General features: G+C 34.6%; 1 protein-coding gene and 1 pseudogene across 3 annotated transcripts; both read left to right on the top strand.

The window, feature by feature from the left end:
- The first annotated feature begins 21,905 nt into the window (after nt 1-21,905).
- On the top strand, nt 21,906-22,379 carry LOC122034712 (annotated as a pseudogene).
- Nucleotides 22,380-22,694: 315 nt separating this feature from the next.
- LOC122034711 (putative U-box domain-containing protein 42) lies at nt 22,695-24,396 on the top strand. 3 transcript variants are annotated; one of them, XM_042594047.1, is made up of 3 exons: nt 22,695-22,962; nt 23,053-23,347; nt 23,427-24,396. In XM_042594047.1, the coding sequence occupies exons 2-3, from the start codon at nt 23,152-23,154 to the stop codon at nt 23,873-23,875; spliced, it is 645 nt and encodes a 214-aa protein (XP_042449981.1). In that variant the 5' UTR covers nt 22,695-22,962; nt 23,053-23,151; the 3' UTR covers nt 23,876-24,396. The 3 variants fall into 3 exon arrangements, with proteins under 3 accessions (XP_042449981.1, XP_042449982.1, XP_042449980.1); XM_042594048.1 differs by having other exon boundaries at nt 23,033-23,347; nt 23,430-24,396; XM_042594046.1 differs by having other exon boundaries at nt 23,033-23,347.
- The last annotated feature ends 562 nt before the right edge of the window (nt 24,397-24,958 follow it).

The following is a 24,958-nucleotide window of genomic DNA, read 5'->3' as shown; positions in this document are numbered from 1 at the left end:
GCTGGAGCGTGCCGCTTGTCCTGTCGTGCTCCCACTCGCTTATTCATGGGTAGTGACAGCTGGAGTTGCGAGCAGCAGGAACCCCCGTCGCAGACGTAGCTAGTTACCTACTATGAAACTGTCCCCTCTGCCAATCGAGAGTAGTGGTAGATGGAGTGGTGTATAGTCTGTCACTGACTTGACCTCTCGACCATACAGGGGTCATGGTGCAGAGGGGTGGGCGGGAGTGACCATCCATGCGTACGCTGTTATTATTATACCTACTAATGCTATTGCTTACTTATGCTGATATGCTTACATAGGTTTAGATATATACCTATGGTATATGTTTAGGCACTGGCTTACTTATTGTTAATATGTATATACCTCACATGTTACCCATGTATTTATGAGCAGTACTGTAGCATGTATTTGCTACTCCTGACTCTCGATTAATAGCCTAGGATTTGGTTTCAATTATGGACACATATTATGATATCACTATAGTATCTGCTATTTTCCTACGAGACTGTATACCTTGTATCTCTAGTTCTTTATTATGTTCATGCACTATCTGTCTATTACCCGCTGAGTCCCATAACGCACTACCCCATAAACTGGTTTATTTCGTCAGGTAGCAAATAAAGGATTTATGGAGTCGCCTGGAGATCATGTCCGCCAGTCCTATGTCACATCGAGCTTCTCCTACCGTTAGTTCTTCCATTCACATTATTGGTTTTGCACTTGTTCTTGTATTTGTGTATTCTTTTATATGGAGTTTTGTTTTGTGAAATCTTGTATTTGGTTTGGCGATGATGTGTCCAGCCGAGCCGGCTCGCAGTTAGTTGTTTTGTTCGCTTCATGTTCGTTATTTTGTGATTTCTGCTGAACTATGTTTCAGCCATGTGGGCTGACTATTAACTACATTGGTTGTGATTATTTCAAGTCGTGTGGGCTACTTATAAACTGCTGGTGTGTTTATATCTAGTCGTGTGGGCTAAAGTATATAGCTGATGAGTATGCTTGTGGATGTATGTATATATACTTCAGATTGTCATCGTTACAGGGGATGTACTGTTCGATTTTTGTCGGACTACCTTACTCTCGAGGCGTGACCGTTGTATCCCATAAGTATTAAACAACTACCTCTACACTTTTCCATATCATTGGGGGGTCATCTACCTGAATATATCTACTTAGTTATCCAAACCATGTATATACAGTCCATCGTAAAAGTCCTCATGGAATAAGATACCTCGATCCTCTATTGACTAGTCAAGTTAACAATGGTATATATATAATTCAGTCCTTTCTACGTCTGTACAAGTTATGTACTCAAGTGTTCCTTCTAGGTTATCTAACTAGTCACAAGCTACTCAAAGGTCAGAAACTCCATGAAATAGCTAGGCTAAATTGGTCCTCTATTGATCGAGACAACATGAATTAATTGATCCTTTACTAACCAAGCCAATAATTATATAATACTCTATCTTTCACCTAGATGGTAGTAGCAAGAGTTGGTACGACCGGTGGTAGGGTAGGATTATTTCTCTGAGACTATAATCTCTAATCTCCACTAGGTTGTTGATAGATTCGACCCTCACTTTGCAACTCGATATCAGTCGGTGCTACTAGAGAATCAACATTCTCTTCATCAAGGTAGAGTCTTCCACGTGTCAACTAGTCACTTCCATTGTCAACAATGACCACAAATGAAAATAGAGCTGATTGACTAAGTATCATCATGCTACACCAAGTTAATGAATACCTACTAGACAGGTATAGAAATAGATACACAATCCAACTAAATTGGAAAGTGTCTATCCATGACGTATAAAAGGTAGTCAACACAAAAGATAAGGTAATCACCAGAAATATAACTTCTTTTCCTATATCTTGGAGATGCCCTACAGTTGCCTAGTCCTAGAACTCAAAAGTCGCATCGAAAAAAATAAACCATAAAATCAGAAACATGTATAATAGACCTCGTAAACCTATGACTCTGAAATCAGTATCAAGCAATCAAAAATTGGGATCAAGGACTAGAAATCCATGTGGGACATGATGTTGAGAGATAAAGGGTTAATTTCAATAAAAAATGGATTGTTTACAAGGAAACCTATGACTCTGAAATCAGTATCAAGCAATCAAAAATTGGGACCTCGTAAACCTATGACTCTGAAATCAGTATCAAGCAATCAAAAATTGGGATCAAGGACTAGAAATCCATGTGGGACATGATGTTGAGAGATAAAGGGTTAATTTCAATAAAAAATGGATTGTTTACAAGGAATCTAAGAAACAAAATTCCTATCTTGGAGTATTTAATAGAAGCTATGAATTAAAAGTTTTTTTTTAGGATATGGGATCGTGTGGAGTAAATGGTGAATCTATTCAGGTCAAATTTAAAGTTTTTTCCACAAATAATTAACTCTTCCATATAGTATTTTAGAAAAGCATACCATGTTGAATTTCAACCAATATCTTTATATTATGGTTGTTGCTTTGCTTTGCAATGTTAGATTTGCATCATCACATAACAAAGTTTTGATACATTATTTATGTCTCACTCAAAATATAAGGCTGAACTTAATATTTGTATTGAGACTCTTAAATTTCAAGTGAGATGGTAAGCTAATAAAAAAGAATTTATAATTTTTTTATTGATTTAAAAGTATCAAAATAGTAATCATTGATTAGCTCAGGAGAAGTTCAATGTATTGATAGGTTATATTTTTTATCAAAAATCAAATTTAAATTTTTTTTTTAGTTTGTATTTAAAAGTAAAGTTTTTTCTTGTATTGATTCAAAACTAAGCCATTTAATGTTGAATTTAATGAAACTTATAGTCATCTTTCAACTTTGTATCATTTTTGAAAATTTTGATGATGTTCATGTAACTTTGTGATTTTTCAAGAAAACCTTTCTTTGAAACTTTAAAATTTTTAGTGATTTGTATATTTTTTTTCAAGCAACATACGGTTAAACTTATGTTTTCATTTAAATATGTATGGATAATAATAAAAATATTTTTTTGATCAATTGAAATTTTGTAAAAAAAATTATGTTCACATTTAAATATTTCATAGTATTGATAATTTTTTTATTTATTATCATCAATATATTTTTTTTCATTATATCTAATTATTTAAATTATCAACTAAATGTTAGGATTTTTATAGTCAAAAAGTGAATAATTTCAATTTAAAGCATATTTTATATTAAAATTAATAATTTTAGTAAAAAAAAGTGATGCTATTTTTACACTAAATTATATGTAACAAATATTTTTATGATAAAAGGTTATTACGCTCACCCTATGAGGCCCTTACAACCGATCCCTAAGTTATATAAAGGGAGGTAAATCACGGGTTTAATTTATAGTCTACCGCCAAGTGGTTAGGGGGTGGAAGGGGTTTTTTTTTCAAAAGGATATGCACCCTCGGAGAATTGGTCTTTTGCCCCGTACCTAGTCTGCCTCCCTTTAGCCAAATGGGAACCTCGTGGGGACTATAGTTACCAAATCTTGACACTTATAAGCATTGCTATAATTTGTTAATTGAATAGTTTCTTATTTACTTGTTCATTGCATCTTTTACTATAGATTTATTTTAGTTAATATTAATATAAACTATAATATACTTTAGTATATTCTTAAGATTACTAATAAAAATTTCAATAATTTTTTCAAATGATAAATTTATATCTAATTTAAATGCTTTTATAAAAAGTATATTCATTTTTGATAGGCTCAATATTTCTATTAATATTTTAAAAAATAATTTGAAGTGTATTATCTTAGATCACTTAAATATCATTCATGCACATACCTCAATTAGATATTTTTAAAAGTAGTTTATTTAAGATATATTTATATCTTATAGATATGACTAATCATGCGGTCTAGGGGGATCCAAGCAAAGCCAACATTTCGTGTTACGATTTCCAATTAATTGATTCCTTGGGAAAAATATGCCTTGTCCTTTTTTCGCAATTTCAGCAAGTTGGAGAACTGCATATTAGTAAATTGAAATGAGTACTCTTAGTATTTGTAATTTGATAATCATACACACAAAAATAAATATTTTGTATAAAAACTTTGAGATTTAAATTTAGGAATAGTAAAGATAAGGTGATTATCTAAATATGTAATGTCACTTAGTTTCATAGCATATTTCACTCTGATGCCTTTAGATTTATGCTTTCAAACAATGTATGAAAATAATATTAATAACTTACATAGTAATTCAATAAAATCAATTCCTGTCGAATATGGTGTAGTAGCAAGCTCTCTAGATGTTGTCGGAATAATAAAAATGGATAACATAAAGAGGATAGCTAAGCTAATTTTACTTGAGTCCATTATCATGTCTCTAATATTAAGATGGATGTGAAAATCAAACTTGATTAGCTTTTAAATTTAATTGAATAATATGTCCATTTGGATCTACTATTTATATGGTTAGAAACATATGTTACTTTTATGTGATAAGGATAACTTAAGATTTTATTCTTTCAACGTATGAAGTTATTTAAAGTATGTAAAGAAATGTTTATATTGTATAAAGATAAATTGATAATTATAATATTTTTAAGTTACCTAAATGGTCTTGAAAATTATTATGCCAACAAAAAAACAAGTAAGAAAACTTCACATTAGCAATTAATTTTTTTTTAAAATTATCATAACCATATTAGTGATCCATTTCTATCATGAGCAGAAAAATACTATATCCTCTTATCCAGCGGATCCATGCAAAGGGAAGAAACAATTTTCATGGCAATAATCTATGCTAAGCTACATGATAGGATTATACCTTTGTTGCGCGCCCTTCGCAATCCTGACAGCAACATTTTCTTTGGATCCAGATCTCAGTGTGTTCAAGCGTCCGTGCCTCTACGATATCCACACGAACATATCCTTCGTTCGTCGCACGAACGAAGCCTTCAGAGAAGAACCATCTTCTTGTGATAGCAAGAAGCATGGTTCGACCAAACATCAAGAATCGACCATGGAAGGAGGAGGAAGAAGATGGAATCTCAAGAGTCACCTTTTTTTCATCTAATGAAAAATAAAATCCAAAAACATATTTATATTCATCTAAAGAATACCAAGGGTTTTTTATCTCTTTGTATTCCTTTTAATGGGTTGGATTTATTATATTGGATTAACCATTAATCCAATAACCCAATAAGTCTAACCCATTGAGTCTAACCCATTAATCCAATGTGTCTAATTCGGATTGGACTCAATCCAATGAGTGGGTTCATTTGATTCTAACTCAATTAGTAATCAAAAGGCCTAATCATCTCATGATTGGCTCTTAGGGCAAATTACTAACACGAAACTCCTCCAGCCGTGAGTTGACAGAGGAGAAATCCAATTTGGGTGAGTTTTAGAGTTGAATTTCAATTCTGCTTTGATTTGATTTGTTAATTGATGATGTTGTTAAGTTTGGTTGTATATGGATTACTAAATATGAATGTGAATTGGAGGAGAAAATGATTGTGTTGATTGAGAATTATTGGATTTGTTGGATGATATGATTAAACCTAAACTAATCATGTGGATGGACTATGTAGGTTGGGTTTATGATGCTTAATAGTTGACTCAAGTTAGCTTAATCCAGTGTAGTTGTAATTCTTTGTGGATGGGTTGATTGATTGATAATGAAGTAACTGAGTTTTAGATTGATTATGCTTCCAGTATACTCTAATTGGAGGTTAAATGGTTAGGGTTGCTTAATCTATTTAGTTATGAAATTAGAGCTTCATTTATAAGTTGATTTCTCTAGTTGAATTAATTCACTAAGATTTTATCTACGAAGAAGTATTGGATTACCAAATGGAATGGAAACATAGTTACCTAATCGAATTAGGATTGAGTTATGGGGTTTAGCTAGTTGTTGTATATGTGATTAGCTTAACCATATATCGTATTATTTGCAGGACGTTGATTCGAGATAAGTGTATCGACGTGAGATTTTTTACCACGATCGACATATAAAGGCAGGTACTTCTCGCTTTATCTCTTTAGTACATTGATCTTAATGCATGAGGTAAATATTCATATAGTTACTGTGTTTCCCCTGACTTCACTCTTATTTTTCTAGTGCTTGATGCTTATCCACCCGATCTTTGAGCTACTCGTTTGTATATCTATACAGTCTATCTTGTCATCTATGATATTTAGCAGTTACTAGATACCGTGTTTACTTGCTTGAATGTTGTTTATTTACACACCTCACTAAGCATGCTGGCTTCATGTAGCATTCCCGATTTCTATTTATATATATATGATGACTGCTACATTTTACGCATCATGCCATTGCATGCATGGCGACGACCATTTCTCCCTTGTGGTTGAGAGGGTCGTTGGCCAGGGCCACACGATCGGCCACTCATGGGTAGTGGTAGCTGGAGCGTGCCGCTTGTCCTGTCGTGCTCCCACTCGCTTACTCATGGGTAGTGACAGCTGGAGTTGCGAGCAGCAGGAACCCCCGTCACAGACGTAGCTAGTTAGCTACTATGCAACTGTCCCCTCAGCCAATCGAGAGTAGTGGTAGATGGAGTGGTGTATAGTCTGTCACTGACCTGACCTCTCGACCATACAGGGGTCATGGTGCAGAGAGGTGGGCAGGAGTGACCATCCGTGTGTACGCTGTTATTATTATACCTGCTAATGTTGTTGCTTACTTATGCTGATATGCTTACATAGGTTTAGATATATACCTATGGTATGTGTTTAGGCACTGGCTTACTTATTGTTAATATGTATATTCCTCACATGTTACCCAAGTATTTATGAGCAGTATTGTAGCATGTATTTGCTACTCCTGACTTTCTATTACTAGCTTAGGATATGATTTCAATTATGGACACATATTATGATATCACTGTAGTATCTGCTATTTCCCTATGAGACTGTATACCTTGTATCTCTAGTTCTTTATTATGTTCATGCACTATCTGTCTATTACCCGCTGAGCCCCATATTTCACTACCACATAAACTGGTTTATTTCGCCAGGTAGCAGATAAAGGATTTATGGAGTCGCCTGGAGATCATGTCCGCCAGTCCTATGTCACATCGAGCTTCTCCTACCTTTAGTGCTTCCATTCGCATTATTGGTTTTGCACTTATTCTTGTATTTGTGTATTCTTTTATATGGAGTTTTGTTTTGTGAAATCTTGTATTTGGTTTGGTGATGATGTGTCTAGCCGAGCCGGCTCATAGTTAGTTGTTTTGGTCGTTTCATGTTCGTTATTTTGTGATTTCTGCTGAGCTATGTTTCAGCCATGTGGGCTGACTATTAACTACATTGGTTGTGATTATTTCAAGCCGTGTGGGCTACTTATAAACTGCTGGTGTGTTTTTATCTAGTCGTGTGGGCTAAAGTATATAGCTGATGAGTATGCTTGTGGATGTATGTATATATACTTCATATTGTCATTGTTACAGGGGATGTGTTGTCCGATTTTCGTCGCACTACCTTACTCTCGAGGCGTGACAGTTGTATCCCATAAGTATTAAACAACTACCTCTACACTTTTCCATATCATTGGGGGGTCATCTACCTGAATATATCTACTTAGTTATCCAAACCATGTATATATAGTCCATCGTAAAAGTCCTCATGGAATAAGATACCTCGATCCTCTATTGACTAGTCAAGTTAACAATGGTATATATATAATTCAGTCCTTTCTACGTCTGTACAAGTTATGTACTCAAGTGTTCCTTCTAGGTTATCTAACTAGTCACAAGCTACTCAAAGGTCAGAAACTCCATGAAATAGGCTAAATTGGTCCTCTATTGATCGAGACAACATGAATTAATTGATCCTTTACTAACCAAGCCAATAATTGTATAATACTCTATCTTTCACCTAGATGGTAGTAGCAAGAGTTGGTACGACCGATGGTAGGGTAGGATTATTTCTCTGAGACTATAATCTCTAATCTCCACTAGGTTGTTGATAGATTCGACCCTCACTTTCCAACTCCATTTCAGTTGGTGCTACTAGAGAATCAACATTCTCTTCATCAAGGTAGAGTCTTCCACGTGTAAACTAGTCACTTCCATTGTCAACAATGACCACAATTGAAAATAGTGCTGATTGACTAAGTATCATCATGCTACACCAAGTTAATGAATACCTACTAGACAGGTATAGAAATAGATACACAATCTAACTAATTTGGAGAGTGTCTATCCATGACGTATAAAAGGTAGTCAACACAAAAGATAAGATAATCACCAGAAATATTACTTCTTTTCCTATATCATGGAGATGCCCTACAGTTGCCTAGTCCTAGAACTCAAAAGTCGCATCGAAAAAAATAAACCATAAAATCAGAAACATGTATAATAGACCTCGTAAACCTATGGCTCTGAAACCAATATCAAGCAATCAATAATTGGGATCAAGGACTAGAAATCCATGTGGGACATGATGTTGAGAGATAAAGGGTTAATTTCTATAAAAAATGGATTGTTTACAAGGAATCTAAGAAACAAAATTCCTATCTTGGAGTATTGAATAGAAGCTATGAAATAAAAGTTTTTTTTTTAGGATATGGGTTCGTATGGAGTAAATGGTGAATCTATTCAGGTCAAATTTAAATTTTTTTCCACAAATAATTAACTCTTCCATATAGTATTTTAGAAAAGCAGACCATGTTGAATTTCAACCAATATCTTTATATTATGGTTGTTGCTTTGCTTTGCAAGGTTAGATTTGCATCATCACATAACAAAGTTTTGATACATTATTTATGTCTCAATCAAAATATAAGGCTGAACTTAATATTTGTATTGAGACTCTTAAATTTCAAGTGAGATGGTAAGCTAATAAACAAGAATTTATAATTTTTTTATTGAATCAAAAGTATCAAAATAGTAATCATTGATTAGCTCAGGAGAAGTTCAATGTATTGATAGGTTATATTTATATAAAAAATTGAATTTAAATTTTTTTTTAGTTTGTATTTAAAAGTAAAGTTTTTTCTTGTATTGATTCAAAACTAAGCCATTTAATGTTGAATTTAATGAAACTTATAGTCATCTTTCAACTTTGTATCATTTTTGAAAATTTTGATGATGTTCATGTAACTTTGTGATTTTTCAAGAAAACCTTTCTTTGAAACTTTAAAATTTTTAGTGATTTGTATATTTTTTTCAAGCAACATAGGGTTAAACTTATGTTTTCATTTAAATATGTATGGATAATAAAAAAAACATTTTTTTGATCAATTGAAATTTTGTAAAAAAATTTATGTTTTCATTTAAATATTTCATAGTATTGATAATTTTTTTTATTTATTATCATCAATATATTTTTTTCATTATATCTAATTATTTAAATTATCAACTAAATTTTAGGATTTTTATAGTCAAAAAGTTGAATAATTACAATTTAAAGCATATTTTATATTAAAATTAATAATTTTAGTAAAAAAAAGTGATGCTATTTTTACACTAAATTATATGTAACAAATATTTTTATTATAAAAGGTTATTATGCTCACCCTATGAGGCCCTTACAACCGGTCCCTAAGTTATATAAAGGGAGGTAAATAATGGGTTTAATTTATAGTCTACCGCCAAGTAGTTAGGGGGTGGAAGGGGGTTTTTTTTTTTTCAAAAAGATATGCACCCTCGGAGAATTGGTCGTTTGCCCCGTACCTAGTCTGCCCCCCTTTAGCCTAAATATGATTCATGCACATATCTCAAATAGATATTTTTAAAAGTAGTTTATTTAAGATATATTTATTTCATATAGATATGACTAATCATGCGGTCTAGGGGGATCCAAGCAAAGCCAACATTTCGTGTTACGATTTCCAATTAATTGATTCCTTGGGAAAAATATGCCTTGTCCTTTTTCCGCAATTTCAGCAAGTTGGAGAACTGTATGTTAGTAAATTGAAATGAGTACTCTTAGTATTTGTAATTTGATAATCATACACACAAAAATAAATATTTTGTATAAAAACTTTGAGATTTAAATTTAGGAACAGTAAAGATAAGGTGATTATCTAAATATGTAATGTCACTTAGTTTCATAGCATATTTCACTCTGATGCCTTTAGATTTATGCTTTCAAACAATGTATGAAAATAATATTAATAGCTTACATAGTAATTCAATAAAATCAATTCCTATCGAAGATGGTGTAGTAGCAAGCTCTCTAGATGTTGTCGGAATAATAAAAATGGATAACATAAAGAGGATAGCTAAGATAATTTTACTTGAGTCCATTATCATGTCTCTAATATTAAGATGGATGTGAAAATCAAACTTGATTAGCTTTTAAATTTAATTGAATAATATTTCCATTTGGATCTACTATTTATATGGTTAGAAACATATGTTACATTTATGTGATAAGGATAACTTAAGATTTTATTCTTTCAACTTAGGAAGTTATTTAAAGTATGTAAAGAAATGTTTATATTGTATAAAGATAAATTGATAATTATAATATTTTTAAGTTACCTAAATGGTCTTGAAAATTATTATGGCAACAAAAAAACATGTAAGAAAACTTCACATTAGCAATTAATTTTTTTTTAAATTATCATAACCATATTAGTGATCCATTTCTATCATGAGCGGAAAAATATACTATATCCTCTTATCCAGCGGATCCATGCAAAGGGAAGAAACAATTTTCATGGCAATAATCTATGCTAAGCTACATGATAGGATTATACCTTTGTTGCGTGCCCTTCGCAATCCCGACAGCAACATTTTCTTTGGATCCAGATCTCAGCGCGTTCAAGCGTCCGCGCCTCTACGGTATCCACACGAACATATCCTTCGTTCGTCGCACGAACGAAGCCTTCAGAGAAGAACCATCTTCTTGTGATAGTAAGAAGCATGGTTCGACCAAACATCAAGAATCGACCATGGAAGGAGGAGGAAGAAGATGGAATCTCAAGAGTCACCTTTTTTCATCTAATGAAAAATAAAATCCAAAAACCTATTTATATTCATCTAATGAATACCAAGGGTTTTTTGTCTCTTTGTATTCCTCTTAATGGGTTAGATTTATTATATTGGATTAACCATTAATCCAATAACCTAATAAGTCTAACTCATTAAGTCTAACCCATTAATCCAATGTGTCTAATTCGGATTGGACTCAATCCAATGAGTGGGTTCATTTGAGTCTAACTCAATTAGTAACCAAAAGGCCTAATCATCTCATGATTGGCTCTTAAGGCTAATTACTAACAGGAAACTCCTCCAACCATGAGTTGACAGAGGAGAAATCCAATTTGGGTGAGTTTTAGAGTTGAATTTCAATTCTGCTTTGATTTGATTTGTTAATTGATGATGTTGTTAAGTTTGGTTGTATATGGATTACTAAATATGAATGTGAATTGGAGGAGAAAATGATTGTGTTGATTGAGAATTATTGGATTTGTTGGATGATATGATTAAACCTAAACTAATCATGTGGATGGACTATGTAGGTTGGGTTTATGATGCTTAATAATTGACTCAAGTTAGCTTAATCCAGTGTAGTTGTAATTCTTTGTGGATGGGTTGATTGATTGATAATGAAGTAACTGAGTTTTAGATTGATTATGCTGCCAGTATACTCTAATTAGAGATTAAATGATTAGGGTTGCTTAATCTATTTAGTTATGAAATTAGAGCTTCATTTATAAGTTGATTTCTCTAGTTGAATTAATTCACTAAGATTTTATCTACGAAGAAGTATTGGATTACCAAATGGAATGGAAACATAGTTACCTAATCGAATTAGGATTGAGTTATGGGGTTTAGCTAGTTGTTGTATATGTGATTAGCTAAACCATATATCGTATTATTTGCAGGACGTTGATTCGAGATAAGTGTATCGACGTGAGATGAGGATATCATGTTGTATTAGCTTGTTGTGTATCTTCTAACAAGAGGTTAAGCAACTCTTGGTAATTTTACTTGAGTCCATTAGGTTCAGACCTTTGCTCATTTCAGGGCCTAAGCAACCTGGAAACGATATTGATGTCTATCTGGAGGTGTTAGTTGAAGATTTGCAACAATTATGAGAAGGAGTTGATGGAGTCTATGATGCTTATCGAAGGCAGTTCTTCACTCTTAAAGCAGTCTTATTATGGACCATCAATGACTTTCCTGCCTATGGTAACCTTAGTGGATGTACTACACATGGTTATTATGCATGTCCAATATGCGTAGAAGATACTTATGCAAATCACTTTGAAAATGGGAAGAAAATGTCATTTTCTGGTCATAGGCGATTCCTATCACAGTTTCATCCCTATCGTAGGCAAATGAAGGAGTTTAATGACATGCAGGAACTTGGAGAAGCAGTTAGACCATTATATAGGATTAAGTTGTTTGACAAACTTTCTGACATAAGGTGTGAGTTTGGAAAGAAGATAAGTGTGAGAGGGAAAAAAAAGAATGCAAAGGCTAATAAGTTGGAAGTCAATATAGAAGAAAAAGATTTAGGAGCAACAATTTTCAGAAAATGTTGGAAGAAGAAGTCAATATTTTTCAATATTCCTTATTGGAAACACCTACATGTAAGGCATTGTCTCGATGTTATGCACATCGAGAAAAATGTCTTTGAATCCCTCATTAATACTTTGATGAATGTTAAAGGAAAAACCAAGGATAATGTGGCAGTTAGGTTGGACATGGTTGAGATGGGAATTAGGCCTGAATTAACACCTATAGTTGGGGAGAAGAGAACATATCTTCCTCTTGCTGCGTGCTCATTCACAAAAAAAAGAAAAGTTACAGGTGTGCAAGTCGTTAAAGGATATAAAAGTTCCAGAAGGTTTCTCTTCGAATATGAATAATATTGTGTGCATGGATCAGTTGAAGTTGACTTGTTTGAAATCTCATGATTGTCATGTTTTAATGCAGCATTTCTTGCCAATAGTTATACGTGATGCGTTGCCAAAACATGTTATATATGCTATCATAAGATTATGCTTCTTCTTCAAAGATATTTGTTGCAAAGTTCTAGATGTAGCCAAGTTAGATAAGCTGCAATCTGACTTGGTTGTTACACTCTGCTTATTGGAGCAATATTTCCCCCCATCTTTCTTCGATATCATGCTTCACTTAACTGTCCATCTTGTTCGAGAAGTTCGATTATGTGGGTCAGTTTACTTTAGATGGATGTATCCATTTGAAAGATACATGAAGGTGCTTAAGAGTTATGTAAGCAATCGAAAACATCCTGAGGGTTGCATTGTTCAGAGATATTTAGCAGAAGAAGCAATTGAGTTTTGTTCAGAATATCTCAATGACGTTGATCCTATTGGAGTCCCTCAATCCATTCGAGACTCGAAAGCTGCTACGACATGTAGCAGCTACTGTCAACTAACTGCTGTGATTGCTCTTTGGGATAGATGTTAAACACCATGCTTGAATTTGTTCTCTAATCTTTTTAATCACCCACTAAAATTATTTTTGTATATATTATTTCTATTTTGTTTCTTAAGTATGTTGTCCTCTAATGATGCAGTAAATTAAATTAGACTCATGAGTCATGATCAAACTCACAAATAGTGAACATGAGGTCCACGTTGTAACAACTAGTGTGGTGTAGCTGCTACACCATTGTAACAGCTGAAACATCATTTTCAGATAACACATTAAATGTGATGGGAGGAGTTGGTGAAATTTAATTTTAATCAAGATGATGTTGTAGCAGTTACGGGTCCATAACTGCTACAACACAGACTTCATGTCATAGCAGCTACCAAACCGTAGTTGCTACAACACAGAGGGAGGCTTTATGTAATACATCCCAGATTATTAATGGAATAACAACGTTAGAATCAGAGTTAGAGATGTAAACGAGCCGAACCGAGCTGAACAGTATTAGGCTCGAGCTCGGCTCGTTTAAGTTATATTCGAGCTCGGCTCGAGCTCGAATCGAACTTGGCTCGAGCTCGAATCGAACTTGGCTCGAGCTCGAATCGAACTTTTATTACAAGGCTCGAGCTCGGCTCGATTTGGAATTATCAAGCTTGCGAACAGTTCGAACTCGACTCGTTATTAGCTCGATTATCATAGTTGACAAGCCTAATTCATTACGTGAGCTCGGGCTTGTTTTCCGGTTCATTTTAGAGCTCGTTTTTTTGGCTCGTTTTAAAGTTCTTTTTAGAACTATTTTTTTTTTGGCTCGTTTTAGAGCTTGTTTTTTTGCTCGATTTAAGGTTCATTTTTTGGCTCGTGAGTCTACAAACGAACATGTTCACGAGCTCATGAGCCGAATATCCTTAAGCTCGAGCTCGGCTCGATAAAACTGTCGAGCTCGAAATCGAGCTCAAGCTCGGCTCGATAAGATAAACGAACGAACTCGAACGAGTTTTTTATCGAACTGAGCTCCGAATAACTCGCGAATCGTTTGGTTCATTTACATCCCTAATCAGAGTAGAAGGAAAAAGTCTCCCAATCTTGGTTATTTTAGGAAAAAGGTGATGGTGTGAATAAATCTTACCTTGTGTAAAAGATCAAAAGAGGAAGGCTTAAAAGTAAAAACGGAATGAAAACATTTGTGATTTCTCTATAATAAAAGAGAATCTCTCATTATCGCCATACATCGCTCTACATACAAAATATCATAATAGTTGTTGTCGACAATATCATAGAAGCTAATATGATATCGTCACCATTCCTTGATATTTTATAAAACTCAAAAATGTCATTTAAAGAAAAACCTGTAAATACCAACAAGTTTGTCAAATTCATCTGTAATAATTAATAACCACTCGTCGAGAGTTTGATAAACCTAGCTTCATAACTCAAAAGACATGTTATTAGAACCTACAACAATAAAGATAATTATAAGCCGAAATTTATCAAGATCCACTAATAAAATAAAATAAAACGTTGATAGTACCAGCTATAGATGTCAAATCTTCTTCATATGATTCATCATCATTAGTATAATGATTCTCTTTAGCAATTGATCTGACAATCAACACATCATCATATTTACTATTATTTAATAAAAATCATTGATTTGGGAACACAATTATATTACAAATGCATAACTAATGGACGCATACCCTTGCTGCAAAACTAGACAGTTGTGCTTGTCATATGAGATACCTCGATGATCGCATCCATGACATAGCCTGGACTTTGAGGTTGACATCACTTTTTGATGATTTCAATTTCTACCCACATCCCTGTTGGAGTGTATACTGAAAGCCTAAGTTTTGTAAACATTCATTATGAATAAAGAATCACATTTGGTCAAATTGTCTACATTTAGTTGTAGTTGTTCAATTAATTTATATTGTAGATAACATAGTATGTGGTGTCACATGCAGAAGATAATGTTATCAGTACCTTATAAATTATAAACAATAGCTCACGACCAAAATGGAAAGGAACAAACCATTAGAAGGTCGTAGTGTAATTAGGTATTAGTTTATCTTGACTATATAATTACACTAGTACACTCAGAGTGTATTGAATAGGACCATTTGAGGTCGTTTCTTTTATACTGAGTTTATAAAGGAACAAAGACCTCAGTTATTATGGAAGTGTGTGCTCTTAATCCTAATATAATAATAAGCACATATATTTGATATTTATTTCTTTAATTTATCAATGGGTGAGATTTAGTTCGATAAATCAATAAACCCGATAAGTTGGGAAATGGTATCACTTATAGTGTGTGTTGTTGATTATAGAAGGAAACTGTGTCCTAGAGATACTAGGTTGATAATGTCCTCAAGAGGAGCTCATAAGGATTGTCATGATAAACCCTGCAGGTGGACTTAGTCCGACATTATGATAAGGTTGAGTGGTACTACTCTTGGACTAAGATATTAATTAAATGAGTTGTCAGTAACTCACTTAATTAGTGGACATTCGATATCTTAAACACGGGGAGACTAACACACTCATAATAAGAAGGAGCCCAAAAATTTAATTTGGGATTGGTGCGGTAGTTCAATAATAGTTCTCTAGTGGAATGAATTATTATTGATAAAATTAAGTTGTGTGTTCGGGGCGAACACGGGATGCTTAATTTTATCGGGAGACCAAAACTAATTCCTCCTCTCGGTCCCTATCGTAGCCTCTTATTTATAGAGTACTATATCCACCTATACCCACCTTCTATACCCACCAATAGGGGGTCGACCAAGCTAGCTTGGGAACCAAGCTAGGGCCGGCTTAGGTATAAATTGGGGTGGCCGGCCCTAGCTTGAACCCAAGCTAGAGGGGCCGGCCAAATTAAATTAAAAAAGAATTTTAATTTTAATTTTTATTATGTGGAAGATATAATTTATTAAAGAGAATTAAAATTAAATTATCTCTCTTGTAAAAGATCTACAAAAGATTAAAAGAAAGAGATTAGATATCTTTCCTTATTTATAGATTGGTGAGATATTTTATTTTCTCTTTAAAAATTATTCACATATTGTAAAATTAAAATTATGAAAATTTCTTTTTATCAACCATGAAGAGATTTTGAAGAGAAATTTTAATTTTAAAATTTCTGGAAACAAATTAAGAAGTTTTAATTGTTGATTGAAACTTGTCTAATTTGATTTCATGATGTGGCCGGCCATTAGAATTTAATTGGGGAAATTTTATTTTATTTTTCTCAATTAAATCATGTCAAGGAAATTAAGGAAATTTTATTGTAATTAAATTTCCTAATTTGCCTAGGCCAAAGAATATAAAAGAAAGGGTGAGGGTGCCTTCATGAGATACAACCCTCTATTATTTCTCTCCCTCTTTTATTCCTTGGAGTGGCCGGCCATCCTCTTCCTCTCTCCCTCTTTGTGGTGGCCGAAACTCTCAAAGGCTTGGAGCTCTTGTGGCGGCCGGATACTACTTGGAGAAGAAGAAGAAGAAGAAGGAGAGAAAGCTAGCATCTCTTGGAGCTTGGTTGGTGTTTTGTTCTTCATCCTTGGTTAAGCTTTTTGTGGCCGAACCTAGCTAGGAGGAGAAGAATGTGGTCGGTGGTTTCTCATCTCGGAAGATCGTTGCCCACACAACGTCCGAGGTTAGAAGAGGAATACGGTAGAAGATCAAGAGGTCTTTCTAAAAGGTATAACTAGTAATTTTTCTTTCCGCATCATACTAGTTATTTTTGGAAATAATACCAAATACAAGAGGCTTACGATTCTAGAATTTCGAATATGTTTTTCGATGTTATGTTCTTTTGTTTTTTCTTTTCCTTGTGATTTGATTGTTCTTTTCGGTTAACCTAAAGTTATTTTAGGAAATTAAATATTAGCTTTCTATAAAAGGTTTTGTCTAGTCGGTGGTGGTTGCTCTCATATCCAAGAAGGTCATGTGCCTCGCCACGTCAGTACTGGGAACCAATTATGGAAATTAATATTTAATAGAATTAATAACTGAAGGTGACTTGGGTTGAACGTGTTAAGTTTCGCAGGAGATCCAAGTCAAAACCTAAAAGAACAAATAGATTAAGTTTTGGATCAAACGTGTTAAGTTCCGCAGGCGATCCAAAATTTAATTTAAAAGAACACATGGTAGCTAGGAAAAGGTTCAGACCTTTGTACAAAATTTTTGTACAGTGGAACCTATAGGTTTTCCGAGTAGCAACCAACAATCCCTTTGCCCTTACTGAAGAAGGATCAACAATAGAGGGGCCCCAACCATAGATTTATTTCTTTGACTTTCATTGTCACATGTTCTGCTAATGTTCATCGTTTGAATTTTACTATATATACAATAAAATTGTTCATCCAAGAAGTTTGCCCCCTCATCAGTCAAATATTCATCATAAAACTTTATAGGATAACTTCGAGTGTCTTGACATCAAATTCCCATCTAGATTATCAATGAAAGTTTGCTCACCCAAAACATATATTGCTCCAACCTTTGCATTTCTTGTCCATCGTTTGAGTATAAACTTATCAGGCAGTAGAAACACTTGGTTGATATGAAAAAAAAGCTAACATATGCCTATATGAAATGCCCTCGAACTCAAATTTCCTTCATCTACAGGATATGTACTCTGTATGATTGTCATGCATGAACACCTTTGGTTTTGCGGAAGAACCACTTTGAAAATTCATGACATGATAAACTACTATTTCACCGCCTATAGATGCTTGTTGCACATAATAACCATAACTCACACTCATTTCATTTTGAAAATCTAACTATTTCTTTTTTGTGTATAACTTAACCATTTGAGTTTCCATAGGTCAATTTGTCTTAATCTTGAGATGCTCATTCATATCAATATGGTCGACAACTAACTCATTGTGTCTTTGGTATCGCAATGCCCTATTAAAATGAGTGATAAAATCCATCAATGAGTTGTTATTTGAGACATACTTTTTAAAAAACAAATGTGAGCTTTTAGATTGCTGATTACTTGACATTCTAGCAGAAAATACATGGCTAAAATATAATGGGACCCACCTTTGTCGTAATTCATATATCAATGACAACCAATCATTTTTCTCCAAGCTAGAACACTTGATAACTTATCTCCACGACTTCTCAAATTCATCGGGTATTGAGGAGTTCACAATGACAACTTTTATGGTTTGATAGTAGTTGTGAAAAGTCAAAGGGGTTAATTTATCTGAAAATTTATAGAGTATGTGCCACAAATAATATTGATGTAATGTTTGAGAGAAACTTGTGCAATGACCTTCGTCAATGCTGGATCTTGATCAGTGATGATCATGTAGGCATGACTTCTATGAACTTCTTAAGCAACTAAACAAAAGACTCAGTTTTCTCATCATTTAGAAAGTCACAACCAAACATAATGGTCTGATGATAATGATTAACTCCTACAAAGAGTGCAAAAATCAGTCCATATTTGCTGGTGTTATATGTCGTATCAAATACAATTACATCACCAAAGACGTTGTATACCCTCCTTGATATAGATCCACCTAAAAATATATAGTGAATCTGTTAGTTGAATCAGTCTCATAAGCAATAATCAAAGAAAAAGGATGAATTCTTTTCTTTCCGAGTTATAAATAACTCGATCAGTGTTTCAGCATCAATACCCTTTTGTTCATTCTTTATATCTTTCTCAAAGTTTTTAATATCTCTTTCTGTGTAACCTAAATGCTCAAGCCCTTTATAATCTATCTCCAATAATCGAATTTGTTGACAAATTGACGCATTAGCTTCCGAAAATTGTTGAGTTAGTACTTTCTTGGCTGCAGAAACATGACGATGTGAGTGTAGTAAATACACATTTGAAGGAGTGGAGAGTGGATGATTATGCCTTTCCATAAAGTTTATAAAACCTAATTTGGCCCGGCCTGTTCTTTAACAAGTGAAATTTTTAACTTACATCCAGTCCTAACTTCACCACGTGCTCTTTCCTTTTTTTACTTTAAACTTGTGCTTCTTTATTCCATTTATCATCTGTATATCCTTCTTTGAAGCATACAAATTATTTTTGTCCAACTTCATTTGTCCTTTTATTTTTCTTGATGTTGTCTATTCTAGTACTAAATCTGACTTCTCGTGCATATTGGTTATAAAACGAAAATGCCTCCTCCACTGATACAAATTCCATCCCATTTCTTTGTTTTTGATTTTCAGCAACTTAGGGAATGTATAGCTGATTGCCAAAATAGATTTCTTTCATTTCTAGGAAATGGCATATTTAGTTTAAAAAATTTTAAATTTTCAATGGTACAAAAAGAATAATAAGGAGAAAATATAATATAGAGAAAACTTTTAAATTTTCGTAGAATTAATTACGATATTCTGGAAGCTGATTCAAAACTATAAAAAACCTAAAAGTCCAAACCCTAATCATTAGATGAAGAGTCAAATTAAAATAACTACTACAAGGATGAAGGCAAAAATCAGGAGTCATGGTTAGGTTGATAAGTTTGTTGATTGACCGTCCGTAACCCATCTTGAGTTGTGCTTGATTGAAAATTTTCTAGCCCATCATGGCCCACTCAGCCAAATGACGGGGGTTGGTCCATCCCACTATAATGTAGTTCGTCCTCATATATACAAATATAATGAAGAATAGAATAGATTCGGTAAAAGGTGAAATCGATTATCTCCTCCCCCAATAATTATCTTATACTATTGAGATCATCACATAGAAAAGAGTAAATTAGAAAACTAAAGTTAAACATGTTAATTTCTCTGAAAATGTAACCCCTGCTCAATTATATAAGTTTGTCATATGTAAAGAGGTTAATTTTCCTTCGTGTTAACAAAAAAGGGAACAAATATATCCTACTTTTTAACAAAAAGATCCTTTAAGTTGATAAAATATAAATTTAGTGCGTCGCCCAACCCAAATGAACTGTCTCTCCCCTGAGACGAACCAATTCTAGGGTTCTAGCAAAAACCCAAACTCATATTTTCCCGATCTTGACGCGCGCCCAATCCAAAAGATGTTGTCTCACCGGAGAACAACAAATCTAGGGTTTCAGCAAAAGCCCCAAGTTGTACTCTCCTTCTCCCCCTCTCATATTTGCCAGATCAACCCCAAAGAACTCATCTTTCCCTCGCAGGAGAAGCCAGAACAGCCTGAATCTCTGCAATTTTAGGTACGCAGCAAATCCTACTGCAATCTTGGGGTGGTATTCACTGCATATATATATATCACCTTTTGTTAACCAGTGGCGATCTTCGATCTTAGATGAGCGAGTCATGACAGTTCTCTTATTGATTCGGGGCATTCGTTTTTTCCAAAAATTTCTCCCAATCGATTGCGTCTCTGATTCTTCCCAGTATTTCTGTTAGTTCTCCTATGAACAGAACTATTGATTTGAAAAATGCTGAACGTTAGGTCTTCTCTTCCTACCTTGTTTATTAGTGCAAAATTCCTATGTAGCGATTCCAATCAGTGAAAACCCCCATTGTCTGATAACGGAAGTGCATGGCTTTGTCACATAACCTTACTGTTTGCCACTAGAAACGCCTTGATTTTCAACAGCACTCTAAATCCCGATTGTCACAATGTGGTGATGGAAAAGTATCGTGCATTATTGATTGAGAATATTTTCTACAAGCTTTCCATAATCCTTTTTATTCTTTTCCAGTTAGTTTATTAGTTTTCTTTCAGCAATCAATAATAGGAAATAATTAAGTAATGAGGTGATAGTGCATAAGTAGTGTGTTCCTTGGAAAGAAGTATAGTGTATTTGTACTTGAAGATCCACCAATTCATTGTTACACTGAAGAATGATTATGAAATTATGCTTACAAATTATGCAACATCATAAAAGTTTTTTTTAACAAAAATGGATATTTTTTTTGTGAGAAGAAATGCAGTGTTTACACTAAACCAGTTCTTGAGTTAAAAAGTCAGGTATAAATAAGAATGTGGGATCAGACTGCTTTAGTTGAGGAGCTTATTCAATGATAGTATGAGAAGGAGGACACACTCACTAAAGTTTAAAAGGCCACGAAGAAATTAGTGTGATTATTTCCCAAACACTACTTTTTCAGCAGAACCAAAGAACTATAGGACCTTCAAGAGTTATGCTGTTCCTTTTTCCAACTTTACAAAATGGATATCAATCTACTATTTTGAAGAGGATACAGTTTGATTGAGCCAAATTTACCATCAAGCATCAAGATGATCGCATTGTGCATTTCACTCCTATATCAACCTGCAGAAGAGACATATTTCTTCATTATAATTGTTATTGAAGAGATTAAGATATTAGTAGAATCCAAATGTGCCTTTCTTATTCTCAAACACCGACAGTTAGTTAGTTTGTCTAACTTCCCCTTTTGAACTAGATGTAAAATAACATTAGATAGGGTTGATGTTGAATGAATACACAGATTAATGTATATAATCTCGATAGTAAAAATCTGAATTCTTATTTATGTTAAAATGTATTAATTATAAATCAGTCAGTTGTTATACTCATTTTCTAAATACATGCATAATCTGCAGCTTCAAACTTGATACAAAAGACATGAGTTGTAGGAGGTTAATGAGAAGTCTCATCATTCCCAACAAGGCCGCACTACTTGTGGCAATCAGAGGGTTTTGCAGCAGGTGGCAAAGCAAAGAAAGGTTCTAAAGGTGGCGATGCTCCTAAAGCAGCTGGATTAAGCAAAGAAGTGAAAAGCACAACAGTTTATGGAGCCAACATCCTTAAAGAAGGTGGAGACCCCAAAATTTTGCCGGACGCAGAGTATCCAGATTGGCTGTGGCATCTACTGGACAAACGCCCTCCATTAAGTGAGCTCCGAAGAAAGGACTCAGAGACTCTTCCTTTTGAAGACCTTAAACGATTCGTTAAGCTGGATAATCGTGCACGTATCAAAGACAATAATGCTGGCAGGGCTAAAAGCTAAGTTCTATTAGTTTGATATGTCGTCCTCTTATTGTCTCTGCTGTAATAAATTTTCTGATATTTCAATCTGAAACTTAGTCGGATTCTCTATGTTACTACTATTGGATGTTGAGCTTGCATCATTAAAATAGCCTGACCAATCGATATCAACGATGGTTTTAATCTTGTCTGGGAACAATGGTTCTAAATCATGTCTGGAAACTTTGTTGAGAATTGAGATGTTCATCTTTGTTAAAAGCAGTGTACCTTTTGCTTAGATTAATTTACATTTCATCCATACGTGACTCACTTCTTTTGCCACTTGTTCGCGCACGTTGAGAGACTTTCTACATCACTTTGCCTGCTTTTAAGATCTTTACTGGCATTTTCATACCGCTCATTTCTTTATCACATAATTATTTTATGGATTTTTTGCATGCTTTTCTAAATTTTTCTCAACCCGTTTTAAAATTTGCTTACAAATGAAAACTAATGTATGTGTAAGTCTCTTTATGGATTATCACATAATTATGTTGCTAGATGCAATCAAGGAGCTGCAAGTGTTGAGCCAACTGAGAAGGTGCAACAGGGAGCACATGCACAATGCCGGAATTAAGTTACTCATTTTCTTCTGCACGAATGTGCGGTGCGGGGTGATGCAGTTTCTGCGCTTGCTGGTGGAGGATGAAGCCGGGTAGGTTTGATGGTCTTGCAGGTCCAGTTAGGCTGCAATTTCTTTATGATCATGGATTTTGAATTGTCAGGTCATTGTTGCAAACACAAGAATAAAGCCCTCACAAGGACAATCAAGATGATATCCAGCTACAACTCCTAAGAGAGGCATGCAGCTGTTTCATTCCTGCTAGAGCTCTCCAAATCCGAAATGTTCTTGGACAGGATAGGGGGAACCCCCGGCGGCATCTTGATCCTCATCTCCATGAAGTACAACAAGGAAGCCGATCCTTTCTCCGCGGCCAAAGCAGAAGAAACTCTCAAGAACTTGGAGAAGTCGCCGATAAACGTCAGATGCATGGCAGAGAATGGCTTCGTGGAACCGCTTTTGAACCACCTCATCGATGGTATCCATTCAATCCTTAAACATTTATCGTTGTATGATTTAGATTATTGTTTGTTTATCAATTATCATGATGAATGCAGCAGGTTCGGAAGAGGTGCAGATGGAGACTTATGTTGCAGAGAGAGCCTCCACCACCCTGATTCAAATGATCAACGGCGGCAACACTAGCATCAGAAGGGAAGCACTCAGAGCTCTGGTGCAGATCTCAGCTCACCCTCCCAACTGCAAGATTCTGATGGCCGCAGGCATCATGCAGACTGTGGTCGAAGAGATTCTTCCGTGCAGAATTAATAGCGAGCCGCTGGATTCTCCCAAGGAGGCCGCCACGATCCTCGCCAACATACTCGAATCTGACGAAGAAGGTTCGTCGGAGATGAAAGTGAGCGAGACCGGGCACACCATCGTCTCGCATTACTTCATATACAGCATCGCCCAATTGATCAAGAGCTCCATACCAGAAGAAGCGAGTGCGAACCTTGTAAGGATCTTGCTTTCCCTGGCCAAGCTGCCATACGGATGGCCACTGTAGTTTCGGTGGTCATGGAGATCGGCGTGATGCAAACCTTCGTTGAATTCCTCAACTCTGAGCTGGAGGCGCTTGCCGTGGTCGCTGCAAAGCTGCTCATCGCACTGTTTGCAAGATGATCGGCCAACCGGAGGGCCTGATCGTGGGCTACTGTCCTGGTCTCTGTTTTCCACAGAGGGGACAGCAACGGCAACGACAAGAAAATGGCCGAGAATTACATACAAGAGGATCTGTGCTCTATAAGTAGACGGGATCCAAAATTGTGGACTAGAGGATTCGTGTTTTTAGGTAGACGAGATTTTTTGTCCATAAATTATATATTAGAGGATGGTCCACTCATCTATTTAAGTGATGGAATCCATTAAAATAAATTAATCTATAAAATAGATTATCCTTTATTTTATAAATTACGGATAAGAGGATTCGAGCTCCAATTTAGGCATGTAATTACTGGTTTAAACTCTTAGATTACGAAGCAATTCATCCTAGGACGAACTTCGAGTTATCTAACTTTTTAATTTTTTATTCGGATTTATGTAATCTTACATCTTTCCTCTCACTCAATCCTCGATGACAGGCCTAAAACTCTTCTATGTTTTTTTCTCTGATTGAAGAGGGATCTGTCGAGGCGAATCCCGAGGAAGATTAAATTATCCTTCCATATGTTAGGATTTATTCCTTCTCAACGGAATAGATCGTCTGATTTCATAGCCGGAATAATAATTAATTTACAAATAAATACAAAGTTTAGAAGTATAATTTATTTATTTAAATTATTTATTCAAATTATTTTAACACATTTAATACAAACCGGCATATGATTTATGTAAATATATTTTGAACACTATAATTCTCCCCTTCTTAATTAAAATTTTATCCATAAAATTAAAATATATAATTTCAGATAGTGACTTTTCATGTTAGTCTTGGTCTCTCAAGTGGCTTTCTCCTCGGAGTCATTTAACCACCTGATTTTGACCATCTTTATCGCCCTGTTCCGCAGCTTCTTGCTTAAAATCTACGTAGGCCTATCTTTGTAAGACAAGTTTGGTGTAAGCTGCAATGGCTTAAAGTTCAGTACGTGTG

The sequence above is a fragment of the Zingiber officinale genome, chromosome 11B (assembly GCF_018446385.1).
Source record: "Zingiber officinale cultivar Zhangliang chromosome 11B, Zo_v1.1, whole genome shotgun sequence".
Taxonomy (NCBI): domain Eukaryota; kingdom Viridiplantae; phylum Streptophyta; class Magnoliopsida; order Zingiberales; family Zingiberaceae; genus Zingiber; species Zingiber officinale.
The sequence above is the reverse complement of the archived record's forward strand: the minus strand, read 5'-3'. Positions and strand labels throughout refer to the sequence as shown.

What these genes read in the sequence shown, in the direction of transcription:
- LOC122034711 (XM_042594047.1), top strand. Translation starts at nt 23,152, where the DNA reads ATGTTCTTGGACAGGATAGGGGGAACCCCCGGCGGCATCTTGATCCTC. An exon ending in TTTGAACCACCTCATCGATG is followed by an intron (nt 23,348 to 23,426) that starts GTATCCATTCAA and finishes TGATGAATGCAG; the next exon opens with CAGGTTCGGAAGAGGTGCAG.